This window comes from Anas platyrhynchos, chromosome 21, assembly GCF_047663525.1.
Source record: "Anas platyrhynchos isolate ZD024472 breed Pekin duck chromosome 21, IASCAAS_PekinDuck_T2T, whole genome shotgun sequence".
Lineage (NCBI taxonomy): Eukaryota > Metazoa > Chordata > Aves > Anseriformes > Anatidae > Anas > Anas platyrhynchos.
Window position 1 is genome coordinate 15,119,537 of NC_092607.1, and position 15,231 is coordinate 15,134,767.

At 51.4% G+C, this 15,231-nt stretch overlaps 1 protein-coding gene across 4 annotated transcripts in view; it reads right to left on the reverse strand.

Annotated features, from left to right (window-relative positions):
- LAMA5 (laminin subunit alpha 5) overlaps positions 1–15,231 on the reverse strand; it is an 84,838-nt gene that overhangs the window by 30,865 nt on the left and 38,742 nt on the right. For all 4 annotated transcript variants that reach the window (XM_072026570.1, XM_072026568.1, XM_072026569.1 and 1 more), the window contains exons 6-20: positions 14,747–14,844; positions 10,033–10,148; positions 8,980–9,098; positions 8,320–8,410; positions 7,667–7,801; positions 7,141–7,203; positions 5,736–5,876; positions 5,208–5,345; positions 4,755–4,889; positions 3,814–3,948; positions 1,817–1,954; positions 1,599–1,651; positions 1,306–1,405; positions 771–823; positions 270–375 (exon numbers count right to left, since the gene is read on the reverse strand). In XM_072026570.1, the coding sequence (XP_071882671.1) occupies positions 270–375; positions 771–823; positions 1,306–1,405; positions 1,599–1,651; positions 1,817–1,954; positions 3,814–3,948; positions 4,755–4,889; positions 5,208–5,345; positions 5,736–5,876; positions 7,141–7,203; positions 7,667–7,801; positions 8,320–8,410; positions 8,980–9,098; positions 10,033–10,148; positions 14,747–14,844 (1,621 nt within the window). The remainder of the gene's footprint in view (positions 1–269; positions 376–770; positions 824–1,305; positions 1,406–1,598; positions 1,652–1,816; positions 1,955–3,813; positions 3,949–4,754; positions 4,890–5,207; positions 5,346–5,735; positions 5,877–7,140; positions 7,204–7,666; positions 7,802–8,319; positions 8,411–8,979; positions 9,099–10,032; positions 10,149–14,746; positions 14,845–15,231) is intronic.

A 15,231-nucleotide genomic window follows, 5' to 3' on the forward strand; every position in this document is an offset into this window, starting at 1 on the left:
AGCAGCACCCAGAGGGCTTTCCTGGCCTTTTGTTCCCCAGCGTGATGGACATTTGTCCTTAGTCCACTAGCATCTACCCAGTTGGGTCTCCAGATACACAGCAAGATCCCACACCTGCTCTGGACCATGGTTTGTTCAAAAGCAGGAGGTGGGACATGCCCTGCTCCTTTCCTCCGAGGCCACCAGTCAAGGGGGATGTGCAGACACATGTTTCAGGGCCAGCTTTTGTGCCCTCCCCCCTTCACCTGACACACCAGAAGGGGACTCACCTTGGCAGCCGAAGTAATTTGCATTCTCCATGCTGAAGTAGCCATCCTTGCACGTTGAGCAGAACTGGCCACAGGTGTTCGGTTTGCAGAAACACTGCCCATCACCCTAAGAGAGAGCAGGCAGAAAGAAGAGCTTGTTCCCTCCCGCTGCTCGTCATGGCTGAGCCATCCCTCAGCTATTTGGGTCCTAGTCTGGGATACTGGAGGAGCACTTTGAGTTTCATGCTTCCTGTGCGTGGGTGGGCCAGATAAGTGCAATTACCCAAAAATGCAGGCAAACAAAAAACCAGGCATCCTGGGCCAGACACAGAAATATTTAGGTGCCTAATTTATGACAGGTCTTAATCCTATGTTCTCATGCAAGCACAGATTGTGGTGCAACCTTTGAGAGCTCAGCGTCAGGACAGGCTTCTCCAGCAGCAGCTGCTGGAGACAGAGACAAAACGTTCCCAGCACAGCACAGACTGGGAGGTGCCCAGAAGCAGAGAGGAACAAACTCACCTGCTGGCACTCTGCGATTCCGCTGATGGTGCCCTTGGTATCACACTTGCAGCCTGGAGAAGGGGAGATGAACAAGAAAGCCAAGAAAAGCAATCAGCATCTGAGGAGAAGCCTGACGGGTGACTTGTCCTGACTAGGACAAGAGGAGCTGGGAACTTGGCGAGCAGGGGGTAGCACTGCACAAGGGCTCCCTTGTCATTTTGGGGCAGTTACTGTTGCAGACAGCTGTGGAAGACATTCAACTTTTCTGCACAGCAGGCCATGAAAATCTAAGTGTGCAATGTCTGCAGGGATGGCTGAGAGTGGCACAACTCACTGCACGAGCCCTGTGTTCTGTACCAAGCAGAAAGATTTGGGCTCTCACCTCTCCCCCTCCCCAGACTCCTCTACCTTTGACCTGTGTCTCACTGGGAAAAAGGAAGGAAAGCTATCACATCTATCCAGCAATGATGATCCCCACAGGCTTAGGTGTGGGTCTTGCACCATTACAGCACGGAAGGGGCTTTTTGAGGCTGGGCATGTGCCATTTCCTTACTCGTGCAGCCGTAGGGATTCTCCGGAGTCAGGTTCCAGTACAAGGGCTTGCATCTGTCACAAGCTGGGCCTTCAACATACGCCCGACACGCACAGGAGCCCTGGAGAAAGGGAGGAGGAGAAAGGAGCAGGTGAGGACTTGCAGCACAGTGGCTGGACGTGGTGTCTGCTACTCTTGAGAGGACAATGGCTGTTTTCAGCACTGTGCTTAAGGAAGGATTCGTCCCAAAGTGAGAAAAAGGGGATCAAGTGAAAAAGTGACCCGAGCTGCTGGCAGGTTCGTTTGGTACTCACCGGGGCCAGTGAGGGATCTGCAGTCATCAACCCCGCAGGGTTACAGGAGCCCACTAGAAAAGAGAGGCACAAGGAGGGATTGATAAAGAGACAGCTCACACCCCGGCTGTTCCTCGAGGTGGTTATTTCTTCGCTGCTGGGGAGCGACATGCCCATTTACCAGCACCACACCACGTCCCAGAGCAGAATCCCTGCCCCAGGGAGGCGAAGGGGGCTACCTTCACAGTGTGGAAATCCATAGGCGCCTGGCATGCAGCTATCGCAGCGCAGTCCCGTCACTTTGGGCCGGCAGCTGCACTGCCCTGTTTCCTGGTCACACGTGCTGTGCAGAGAGCCCTCCCTGGAGCACTGGCAAGCTGCAAAAGAGGAGAAAGCAACTGCTGGGCCTGCAGGGCACAAAGGCTCCTGCCTTCAAGGCTTCCCACCAGCAGCCTCTTTTGTCTGCCTGACCTTCACCCAAGCAGTCAAAAGCACAGGTTATAAATAACAGACTCGTTCTTTGATTTAGTAAAAAAAAAAACCAAAAAAAACCAAAAAAAAACCCAATGCTTTTCACATTTTTATCACAGCCTTTCATCTATAGTGAGGTGTTATTTTGGTGGTGGGGGGAGTTCTGGTTAAAGAAAAGGGAACTGCATGATCTCACCCCCAAAAGGTCAGCAACCAGTGAAAGATCAGACCCTACAGAAGTCTAGGCTCCTAAGAGCAGCGTTCAGCCGTCAGTGTCTGCCCTGGGGCTGTTGAGGACTGGCAGCAGGTCTGCAGCACCAGACACAGCCGTGGCACTGCCAGCAGCTGAGGGCAAGGCAGGGCAGTGGCTCTGCAGCTTCCTGTATAACCCAACCTGCCTGCTGCAAGTGCACGGAGAGATCCTGCGGCCCTATCACATGAAAGGTCAGCAAGCTGTCGGGCAGCTCTTGGGAGCTCCTCAAATCCCTGCTCTGATGCCAAGGGGGGAGGTTTTAAGCTGACACCCTGGCCTGGCACAGCAAAACACTGTTAATTAAGCTATAGATTTAAAAACAAACAAACAAAAACATGTTCTTCTCCTCTTTCCTTGCCATGACTCCTCTACAGCTCTGCTATCTGGATATTGCTGTAGGATATTAAAAAAAAAAAAAAGACTACTGAATTCCTGCGAGACCATTTCATCCATGTCTCCAGCCTCTTCAAAGGCATACTGCCGGCATCAGCATTTGCTAGGAGCGCTCTGCCAGCTGGCCGTGGCTCAGGCATCCACATTTAGTATGGTGCAAGAGGGTGATGATGCTCTTTTGTTGCTTCAGGGAAACTGTATCACAGATTATTTTTTAATGAGCAGTAAATTCTTGCCGGGAGACATAAGAGTACATCTGGCTTCCAGCCGGACTGCCGACGGGGAGGGATAGAGGACACTGCCCAGAGCTGCAGAAGGCTATCCAGAATTCCTGGGGCTGCAGGCACCTGCCACAGGCATCGCTCAGCCCTGGCACCAGCAGGAATGATGCAGAACCCAGGGAATCTGCTGTGAGGCTCTCACCATGCCACCTTGAATTTGAGGTTGACTTGAAACCCCAAATCCTGATCTGCATTGTTCAGTCTATTGTGCAACTGTACTCCAGCTGGTTTCAGCACAGTTGCTGTGCATTGGCATGAACTAGGGTGGAGCAAGCCCTGAAGAGCCCAAATGTGTCCTGTGAGCCACGTCTGAATGTCTCATGGCACGAAAATATAATCTGAACACGTGGTTTGAAACTGCTGGGAAAACATCAGCCTTCTCAGACCCCAGGACAGACAGATGCAACTCAGCAAGTTTTATGTTCATCTGCACACACTTGTTCCAGAGAGGAAATCTAACCCACAGCTGCTCCCCAGTTCACACTGTAGGTCTGCTTCTTCAGAGCTCCCTGGTACAGAGGCCATATATCCAGACTGGGCTGTATCTCCAAACCAAGCAGGCAGACCCAAGCTTCTGCTGTTAGTGACTATGAATGAACTGGGGGAGCCAAAACTGCACAGCCTCTGGGAAGCACTCCTTGGCAATATTTACCCATTATAAAGCACACCTATCAGGTGGATAGCCAGGTGAACTGTACACAGGAAAACTGATCCCTGCTGCAAGAGCCAGCTGTATTCATCTATAACCCTTAGACATGGATTATGGACAAGAAAACCATTTCAATAACAACAGCAGCAGCTCCTCCCCTAGGATCCTCTCCCAAGGGTGGCTACTCACGTGTGCAGCTGGGGTAGCCGTAGAAGCCCAGGGCGCACTGGCTGCAGGTGTGCCCTGCAAAATTCGCCTGGCATCGGCACTGGCCAGCTGGGCTGCAGTTGTTGTCCACTGCACCTCGGGAATCACAGGAACAGGCTGCAAGAGCAAGACTCTCGGTAGTCTGAGGGAACACATGAGCTGTGGCCAACCACTGCTGCTCTGAATTGCTGCTCAGTCCCACAGGAAGTAGCTATTTCCATCAGAAATGAATTAATTTCTTAATTCCCCAGAGAGACGGGGAATACTTCCATCAGAAATGAATTTTCTTAATTCTCCAGAGAGATGGGGAATACTTTAATTTACAAACATAGCCATACCAGGAAAATGCCCCTGAGAGGTTTTCACAGCCAATTCAATGTTCCTCAGCAGTTTAGTAGATTAATGCACCAATGAGAGACAAAAAGGCAGGAGCTGAGACACCAGGTCACAGACGGGTTGGGATAAGGAAGTGTGACTGATAAAAAAAGCTTTGTCCTCCAGGCTTTGGCACGATCCATAACCTGCAGAACAAGCCTGCCAAATTCATAGTGCAAATCACATGGGTTTTCATTTTGGGAAGCACCAACATCTGAGAAAAGGCGTGTTTTTTGGAAGGTGACAGGCCAGCAGGAACTGAGTGCTAACCCTCATTAAAACATCCCACGTGAATAACCAAAATTTGAGGCACGCTCATGCGACATGCACGGCTGATGGGTGCTGAGCAGGGAGCTGGGATGGCTTCTCTCCTCTGCGTTCAGCTACACATCACCTCACTCTGCCATGAGGAAACCCCAGATGGCATGAAGCCAGCTTGTTCCTCTCCCGAGAGGTGTTTTGAGGAGACAAAGCACCCCGTGCCTTTCACGGCAGCACTCTGACATGTGGACATCCCCCCCCTCTTCACCTCAACGCTGTGCTCTTACCGTAGCAGTGGGGGTAGGAGTGGTGCCCAGCGCTGCACTGCTCACACCTTGGCCCGGCAAACTCAGGCCTGCAGAAACACCTCCCGGAGGAGTCGCAGCCTCCCGGCAGCGTCCCGACAGCGCTGCAGCCGCACACTGCAAGAGAGAGAAAACGTCTGCTCTGCTCTGGGAGTACAGGACAAAGCTCATGGTAAAATGGGGCTTTTTATGAGGTTCTCAAATGGGCATGTAGGTGCTGCCCTAAGCGTTCAAACTGTTATCTCTGCAAATTTTTGCACATTCTCCAAAATGCCCACAACACCACTTCTGGTGTTCCTTCAAACTCTACCAGAAGACTCTGACTCTGCTGTAACCCTAAAGTTGGCAGAGGCAGACTGCTGCTGTCACCCTGACCATTTGCAGGGCAGAGACACGCACACCACCCCCCAGGCCCCTGGAAGGACAGATACTCACGCTGGCACAGCGGGTAGTTGAAGTAGCCGGGAGCGCACTGATCGCACGAGTGCCCTTCAAATCCTGTTCGACACAGACACTGTCCTGTCTCGCTGTCACAAGTGCCATCGTACTGACCGGGGCCGGAGCACTGGCAGGCTGGAAAGCAACAAGGACACTAGTTAATTAAGCAGTTACTAGTTAATTAAGTGGTTTTTCTTCCTAGGAAAGGAACCAAGCTGCCTGTTCTTTTGGGGTGGAAATGCAGCCACTGGACACACCACAGGGGACACGGCTGACAGTTAGCATGCCCAGCCCATAGCTCACATCCCTACGGAATTTCTCAAGAGCACCCCGAGGCTGGATGGACACTGGAGGGTTAGGGCTGGGTGGAAAATACCAGCAAAAGTCCTGGGAATTTGTCACTTGGAAGTAGGGCTGGAGAATTCCTCCTCCCCAGCACAACCCGAGGATGGGGAGAGGCACGCTTCTCCCCGGGAGGAAGGCCAGCAGGGGGAGGCTTGAGGCCGCTAACCCAAAGTCACTCACGCTGGCAGCTGGGTCCGTAGTGGCCTGGAGCGCACTGGTCGCAGTGTGTCCCCTGGAAGTTGGGTTTGCACACGCACATCCCCACCCGAGGGTCCTTGCGACAGGCGTTGCCTTCCGTCCCACCGGCGTAGCAATCACAGTCTGCAGGGGGACACAACAAGCAACAACACAGTGCTGTCGGCTGAACTCTGTGCCCCAGAAGTCAGGGAAGGGGTTGCAGTGAGAGGTGACAGCTTAGGTTTGCCCCCTAACTTAGGTTTGCTCCCTAATAACGTTCCTATCAGATGCAAATGTTTTAACCAAAGCCTGCTCAGCTGACCAGCACGGCTGGCTCAGGGGGTTGCAGGGTGATTGGGAAATATCAGCATCACGCAAGGTGCAAGGTGCTGGCCTGCAACAGGGCAATGCACAGGGCAGGCAAACACTGACGGCACAAGCCCAGGAGGCTGATTTGGTGCAGCACTGCCCAAGAGCTGTGCATGAATAACCAAACTTCAGCTAACCAGGGTGGGGTTTGGGCTTCTTCTCTGGCCACTCTGTGCTCAGCTGCATCTGAGCCCTTCTTGCTGTCAGGGCAGGCTGGTGCCCTGGGCCAGCAGTGCTGAGGCTCTCAGCCAACCCGGCCTCCTGCAGCAGCACAGGGGGACGGGCTGGGGAGGGAAGTGCAGAAATCATCCAAGAACCAGAGGAAGGGGGAGGCAGGGAAATGGGAAGGGACATGAGAAGTTCCAGCTCAGGAAAGAAAAACCTGCCTGGAAGATACGGAGTTTAAAATATCAGAAGGAAGGAAAAGGTTATCTCCAGCATGCTGGGGAGCATGAGACAAAGGAGGACTCCGTGGGAAAAGAAACCAAGTAAAGACAAAGGATGAGATCAACTGAGAGGGGCGATCATCAGACAGGAGGGAGTTGGAGGGGTGTGTGGATGAGGGCATAGGTGAACACTGAAAACAACACAGGAAGCAACACAGAGCGAGCAGCCGCCTGTGGATGCTTCCCAGGAGTTTGTGCACTTGTGGCTTTGTGCAGCAGGGCTGTCAGCGTGGACCCACTGTGCCTTCCTCCACACAGAGAATGCAGAAAATGCAGGTGTGGCACAGGTACAGGTGTGTACCAAAACCCAAAGATTAAGATCTGGGAGAACCCAGCTCGAGTTCCACCTCAGCCACAGCCCCTCCATGGTTTTAGGGTGTTCCTTACAGAGGGGGACATCCCCACTTGGCCTGGACCCACAGTTACTTTCACCTACAGCTGTCTCCTCTCTCAGAACCATTCTGTTTCAGGGCTGTCCCTTATAACGTACAAGTCCAGTAAGCTGAAGATCTGATCTAACATTAGGCAGCGAGGTATAACAGCAATAACTGCAGTGTGATTGCCAAAGCAGCAAGGAAAATTGCAGTACTTACTTATTATCTGTCCCGCAGGGAGCACTTGTTCTCCGGTATCGTTGTAAGCGAAAGCTGGAACAGCTATTTGGAGAAAGAGACACCGCACAGGTCATTGCACACACTCAAAGAAACCCTGTCAGAACAGCAATGGGTTGAGGGTCCCAAAACTGAACAGGCTGAATGTGAAACACGTAACTAAGTGCAGACATCCCACTATATAAAAAACAACTACAGCCATTTCAGACCCGGGCTCTGGAAAGATGTCTTTCTCTCTCCAACATAGAAGTCAGCGGTCAGACTCTAGACAGATGGGCAGTTCCCACTGACTACAGGGAGTTGGGTTCAGCTCTGCTCTGCTCCAGCCTCCACTGAGGCCGAGCACAGCTCCATCCACGCCAGTGGGAACCACTCCCGAGACTGGACTGCCAACGTGGTGTGAAGGACGGACATCTAAAGAGCAGCCACAGAGAGAGCTTTGACCATTTCTGTGCCTGCTGGGTCTGTGAGGTCCCAGACCTGGCATGGCCTCGCTTGCTGTACTTACGGTAGCAGTGGGGGAAGTCGAGGTATCCCTCGGCACAGGCATCGCAGCGCTCCCCGGTGTAATTGGGCTTGCAGTAACAGCGGCCGGTGAGGTCCTCACAGGTGCCATCGGTGAAGTCAGATTCGCAGTTACAGCCTGCAGGGAGGGACAAGCAGCAGTGGCCATCACTGATCAAACCCTTGGCAGCCACAAGCACAGCAGGGGCATCGCTGTGACCCAGAATCTCTGCAAGAGCCCCCACCATCTGATACGAATTCCTTCCAGAAATAAAAAAGAGTGATTTTGAGAGGGTCTGGCTTAGAGGCACAGCCAGCAGTGGTTTGTAGCTACTGGCTGAAAGGGCACAGAGACAGCAGCTAAGATTGGATTTCTGTGGGGGTACAGCAGAGGTGACAACACAGTTTTAGGTCACTCCAGCCTTGGACACACCACCACTTCTGATTTCATGGGTGCTGCAGACACATACAGGCTGTGTGTGCACACACACTTCCATGGACAATGGCAGCTGCAGCAAGAACTGCCCACGTGGCCCAACTGCTCATGGTGCTGGACTCCTTACGCCAGAAAAATCTCTCATGCCAATCCCCAAACCACCCTCCCCAGTGTCACCAAGTCCAGGAGGGTGTCTGTAACCTGCGGAGGAAATCACTCACGATAGCAAATGTAGGGAGAGTCGATCGGGTGGTCAGGGGAGCGGTAGTATCCTGGGATGCACCTCTCACAGTTAATGCCAGTGGTGTGATGCTGGAAGACAGGGGGTTACACGGGCATCAGTTCCTCTGCCTGCAGGACAGGATTCATGCTCATCTGCCAGATTTACTAACAGCTCAAGGGCCCAGAGGGAGCAACTCGGGAGTGTCAGCACATAGACCTAAATTTGCTCAAAATTCCATATGCTGGTTTGAAAACAAAGCATTTCCTGCAAACTGCATGCTCCCATAACTCCAGTCTGAGCTTCATGTTCGTATCTGACCTCAAGCCCGTTCTATTTGCTTCAGATGGTAAAAATGTCTTGACCACTTTGGGCTAGGAGGATGGAAGTGACCTGCTTCTTCCCAACAAGATTGCACAGCTAAAATGGTACCACGAGGGGACAGCGAGGGATCCAAGCGTGTTGGTGTCATTACTGCTGCATACTCCTTTCATCTATGGCAAAGAGACCAGATTTCCAGGGAGAGACCCTAATTAGTGTAACAGAGGGAGTGCAAAAGGGTTGGCAGAGCTGCCAGCAGGACTGAACTCCAGGTGTGACTGCAGAAACACACACACAGGGATCTGCAACAGCCTTTTCCACCAGAGCCCCTCAGGCCTACCTGGCAGTCAATGCAGACACCTCCTCCTTCGTATCTGTCTTCACGACTCTTGCTGGCTTTGTGGCGATCCACCTCGGGGTCGTAATAGCAGTCATAGGCGTGGCCATTGCAGTTGCAAGCTGAAAATACAGAGAGATTTTAGCCAAGTCATCAGTCCTTGGAGGTCCTTCTGTCACCAGCTGGATCCCAAGATATTAACGCTTCCTTGTGGGTTTGCTATTGAATGGGTTACATTTCCATGAGGAAACTCGCTTGAATGCATCTGGGGGAACACCCAAGCTTCCACAGATCTTCCAGTTCAAAAGCACAGAAGAAGCAGCTCTTTCACAAGGTCTAGTTTAAAAATGAACAAAAAAAAAATACACACAAAAAAACATGACGGCAGGCACAAAACCAGAAGAAAAATATGTGCAGGCGTGTAGAGACGAGAAAGAGAAATTACCCAACTTCGGGGCCTCAAGTAGCCTGGCTTAGAGGGCAACATTCTTGCTTCTTTTATCCCACCCAGGATGGAGGTGAGCTGTAAAGTTCAGCCTGCTGTCTCTACTAACCCACAAGAATAAGATCTAACTGTCCTTTGCTGCCCTGCACTTAAAAGAGATCGTGCAATGGAGCTGTGCTCTGTGCTCTGCATTCCCAGTGCTGCATAAATTCCAGTGTCGGCGTTTACCAAAGGTTTCTCCGGACAAATAAAGATGTCCTGTATGTAAACAGACCCAAACGCAATTCATCTTGGAGACAGAATTGAGCAACGAGACTTGCCTGTGTGAACCCTTGGATATGGAGGAGGAACTGGAGCGTGAGCAGAATCAAAGCCCCGTACAGACCTTGTGGGCCTCCCTGTGTGAGCCTCGACTAAACAAAATTAACCGTCGTGTAAACTCTCTCAGCAGCACTGCTGATCTACGCTGCACCCAGTGCTACACACCACAAACCACACGATTTCGGCGAAAGACTTCGCTGCGCTGCAACGCCGAGGGGCTGGGGAAGCGCGGCCAACCTGTGCTCTGCGAACAGCTGGGAAAAGGAAGGAAAAACCCGGCTCCAACTTACGCTGGCATTCGTTTGCGCTGTCGGCAGTGGCAGGCTTCCACGGGAACTGGTTGAAGCCCGGGCAGCAGCGATCGCAGGACCCTCCGCAGGTGTTGTGCTGGCAGTCGCACTGCAGCCTGCGGGGGAGAGGAGCGAGGGTCAGCCGAGCCACGTTTTGGTAATGCAAATATTTTGGATAAAAGGCTTCTAAGGCATTTTTCTTACTTCTGAGTTTCCTTTTTTTTTTTTTATTGGTGTGGAAGGAATAAACGAGCCCGGAGCCAGAGAGGGATGGGGCCATGCGCGTCCCATCCGCTCCGCCAGGTGTACCTGTGCTTGCAGAGAGGAAGGCCAGGGAATATGAATGAAGTCTTTTAGCAGACGCCAGCCCACGCTCCCCGTGTAATGCACCTCCTGCTTCCCCAGCCAGCACGGGCAGGGCTGTGCTGGGTAAACAGGCGGCTCCCGAGGCGCCGGGCAAGAAATCTCGACGGTTGACCGACAGATCTCATCCCTGCTCAACCACGGCACTGATTCATTAACAGCAGTGACATCATCTCCAAAACCTCCACTTAGCAGAAGGCGATCCCCATCCAAAACAAATGCTTTCTGTTGTATTAGACTTATGGATAATACAGCATGTTCCAGCTTTTATCTGTGCAATTACTCATTTCCCCTCAGGGCTGGCCTGCCACTCCCCTTCTCTCCCTCCTCCACTGCTTTTCCATTCAAAAGCAGCGTTTAAAAATAAACCTATTTTTTAAAAAACATCAGGCACAAATGGAGTAGTGATTCCGGATGAAATACAGAGGTGCAGACACACTCCAATGGCTGCAGTGAGTTGGGAGTGTTGTGTTTTCCACCTACACAGATTTTGAAGATGTGGGACCTGCAGGCATGCGTACAGTGAATAGCTAGGCAGAGGCGGCAGCACGGGGCAAGTGAACTCATTTTAATGAAATATGGAATGACATGAAAGTCTGGGAGAAAGTTCAGGAGTTTGTTTCAGCCAGAGAGGATGAGGCAGCTCCCACCTCTGCTCCCAGCTCCACGGGCAGCCCTCTCCTTGCAGATGCCATGAAATGCTCAGCTGCAGTTGTCTCTCTGCACACTCACGCCCTGTCCTTATCCACATTTTTGGAATGAGCCATGGCCAGGAGAGTCCAGGCAAGAAACCACATCCCTTAGGGGCTGGCTGGAGTCTATGTGGCAGAAATGAGCCCCAAAACATCCACTGCAAACTTAGTTCTTCCCATGTTTTGGAGATCCAAGAGGGAGACCCAGAGTAAGGCAAACATTGGCCACATCTCTGTAACAAAACCACCCACAGGCCTCTTTCACCTGGCTGACCACTGCCCAATGCCTCCAAGGAAACAAAATCTTCTGATGCTTTTTTTCCATGGCAGCAGCTGGAGACTAACCCCCAAATATATACGTGTTGAAAAAGATGGTCACTGAGTCAGGGAACTTATAAACCTGCTGAGCAGTATTAATCTCCCTGGCAGGAGGACATGGCTCCAGCCACGCATCCCAGCTCTTTAACATCTGAGATGTTTGAAAGGCATTGGTTCAGTTCCCAGAAGGCGAAAAGATGGCCCTCAGTGAGTAAGAGGCATGTTTCAGATGAAGAAGGAGCTATTTATTTACTCTGCTCTACAGAGTTAGCAGTGACCTCTCAGAGAGCTCATCTATCACGGCAGCTTTACTGCACCTTGTGTCGGGTCCATGCTGCTAATGAATTATGGACGAACGTTCACAAGCTATAATATTTACATGTTTCATTGATTGAATATATACAAGGGAGAAGAGGGAGCGGCTGCGTTCACATAGCACACGTATTTCCTGGCCATCCAGCCGTAAACATAAAACCACAACCTTCCCACTCGAACTGATGCTCAACAACTGCGTGTAAACAGTCTGCAGAGAGTGTGTGTGTCACAGCTGAGAGTGGCACACAAGTGCTGCTGTATCTGGATTGGGCCAGAACATCACACTAGGGTCAGGAAAAAGTGCCCCTTTCTCTAACTGTTCCCAATTATATGAGGGAGAGAGAGCCACCGGCAAAGGGACTCACTGACTGCACAAAGGTGCCAGCACACGGGGTGCTTTCCCTTCCAGAATGGGAAAGAGCAAGCTAGCAGTCAGGATAAATCCAGCAGGGGAAAGCATTCCTGACTTCCTCCCACAGATCTGCTTTCTGAGCAGCCAGGCCTCTGTCTTTAAATACCACCTTGCTGGTTATCTTCAGCATCGGGCACAGAATCAGCAGCTCCTCTCTCTGGTTGTCTCTCCTCTTGATCGTTTGTCTGTGATGGAGCAATGAAGGTGCAGAAACAGGAGCTCTTATCAGGCAGAAGCAGAGCGCTCGCAGGGTCCTCCTGAGCTCACATCCACGGCAGCTGCGTGTCAACACACGGCTCCTGCCCGGGCCCTCGGTTTGCAACATGCCGAGTCCTTGCTGATGCTTATCTCTGCTCGCAGGGTTTGCCAGGAGCAAGGTCTGTGCCTGATCCTGCTGGTGCTCACCTTCACTCAGGAGAACTTTACCTTCCAATGCTAAATTCAGCCCGTTTGACTGTAGTGTAAATAGAGATGGGTGTAAAAAGTGCAACAGACCCTTAAGGGGGCTGTATCTGCCCTTGCAGCACAGGGCCTTGCACACACACACGCTCACGCCAGATGTGCTGCCAACATACCGTGTCTGGAAGTGCAGCCTCCGTAACTTGGCACTTGAGAAAAACTTTCCTAAGCTGGATAAACATCATCATTTATGGCCAGGAAGTCAGCTCACGAACATGCCCCATCATGTCCTAAAATCTCTGCCAACATTTCTAGCTCACCTCACTTCTATCAAAGTGCTCATCCTGCCTTTCTGGGCAACGGGAACAAAAAGCGGGCATGTGCTGGAGCGGGAAGTTAAAACGAGAGGCAGAGACCTCCCAGACAGGCTGAGACATAACTGGGATTTTTAACAGGGCTGGGCCAAATCACATTCCTTGCCTCCCTCTGTTTGCATTTCCTTGCCCTTTCGTCGTGGCATGTCGGCGTCTGAGGAGGCAGGACATGTGCAGCAGACACCCTGCGCCTCCCACTCGGGGTTCTGGACGAATGACACAGTCCTGACAGCTGAGGCCGAGGACACGAAGGGACGGCGTGTTCCAAGCCCCAGCTGCCCCTGAGATGCCTTGGGTTGTGCGGGGTTGGGGCAGGTATTGCTGTGCTGGCCCCGTGCTGTATCGGGACGGGAGCAGTGGGATGAGGCCCGGCAGTGCCTGCCTCAGTGGGAAGGCTGCACACAGCTGCTGCTGAAGCCTTGGAGAAATAGCAGGGCTTCACCAATTACTTGTTTTCTCAACCAAAATGCTGCCCCTGTATCATATTTCCGCTGACTTCTCTGGGCTTGCCAACAGGGTACAGTAACGCCATGAGAAGCTCTTTGCCCAGCTTCTTTGTCCTGACGGATCCCCAAGGGCCTCACAGATGTTGTGTGCTGGCTGTGCAAAGCACCCAAGGAGGAGATGGCTTCTCCTCTAGGCAAGTGCAATCTGCTCTGGGTGAAATGCAACAGCTGCTTGCTAACAAGTGCTGCAGCTTTAGGAAACAGCTTGGGGCCTAGAGGGAAGATGCCAAATGCATTCACATGTGAGTGGAGGAGATGAATTCCGGGAGGCAGCACGAGTCATCAGCAGAAGTGGCATCGAACAATGATCCCAACATCTCTTTCCTCCCTCGATTTCCCCTCCCTTCCTGGAAAACCCTGAGCCATCAACGTCAAGGCATTTCCATGTTAAAAAATGACTCTGCTCTGGTACACGGGTGTACAGTGCATCCAGCAACACCGAAGTCTAAAACGAAAACAAGGAACCATGCACTCAAATATTTATGAACCTTCCTTTGTCGGGGAGTTAAGCACACTGACGCAGACTTGCTTTTCAATACATCTTTGTTTTAACGCTTAGCAGCTTTTAATCTTGGCTGGGACTCACTGGAATTTTATTTTAGAAGATCCAAAAGCTCTACATGATCCTTATGAGAAAGTAATATAAGCTTCCCTCGTCCAGCTGAATCTACCCATCCCCTTCATAAAGGCAACATTCAGGATGCAAACAGATGGCTAAGACGCAACACTTCCATGGTTTGAAGAAGCTCTTTGGCATTTCAAATTGCTGAGGCGGATGGGAAGAGTCCTATGAGCCAAAATTTAACTGTTTTGCATGCTCTTGTTCTTTGCAAAGAGTATTTGTTTGGCTACATACACAACTTATCTACGGTTCTGTGAGTATAACCGAACTGCAGTCTCTATGTTCTTGGGAGACCATCCACGTACGAGAGCATTGCCCCAAATCTTAAGAAGCCATGTGGGAAGTAAGAGTCTTCTAAGAACGGGTTCAGAACACAGCCCTGGGCTTTGATGAGAAACCTCCTTGTTCGACAATATTGGCTCTGCGTGCTCACCTTCCCACTCCAGCACTCTGTCCCCATGGGGATGGCAAAGTCACGTACAGGGAAACCACACCAGGGAGCTCATCTGTCCGAAAGACAGATGGGCAAAACATCTTTCACTTCTGCTACTTTGGCTGAACTGTTTTCTAGCTTGTTCCCAGGACAGAGCCAAGAGCAACAACACCAGCACAATTACGAGCTCAGGATGGGACTCAGGTCACACTGCTGTATTTCATTCATAGCACAACAATTAAAATGCTTTTACACAGAACTGGTACTTTGAAAAACATACCTGTAAGGGTCGTTGGGGTCTTTGGCATCACAGACATCTGCATGGCCATGGCAGACACAGCGCCCTCCAATGCTGATATCTTTGATGCTGTAGTAATACTGGAGAGCACAAGAGAAGTTGGCCATTAATATATTTATGAATAAGCTTCACAACTCTCCTACTCAGGATTCAGCAGGAGTTTATTCAATAAAATGACATGTTGGAATGCTTTCCTTGTATAAGAAATCCTGACATCATAGGGTGCAACATCTGCCTATGGTGAGACCTGCCACCACTAACAGAGCCCATGAGCTACAAACCAGGTGTCTCACACAGCCAGAAAGCTCTGTGGGACACCAGGAAGTGGTTCCCAGTTTCATGCTGTTGGTGCTAAGATCAGCTCTTCCCAATCAGCCTCCAGCTCCAGCCACAGCAGTGGTGGCACCCACTGCAGAGACCTTCTGCATGGGGAGCCCAAGGAAATTCCTTCCAATGGGCAACATCCA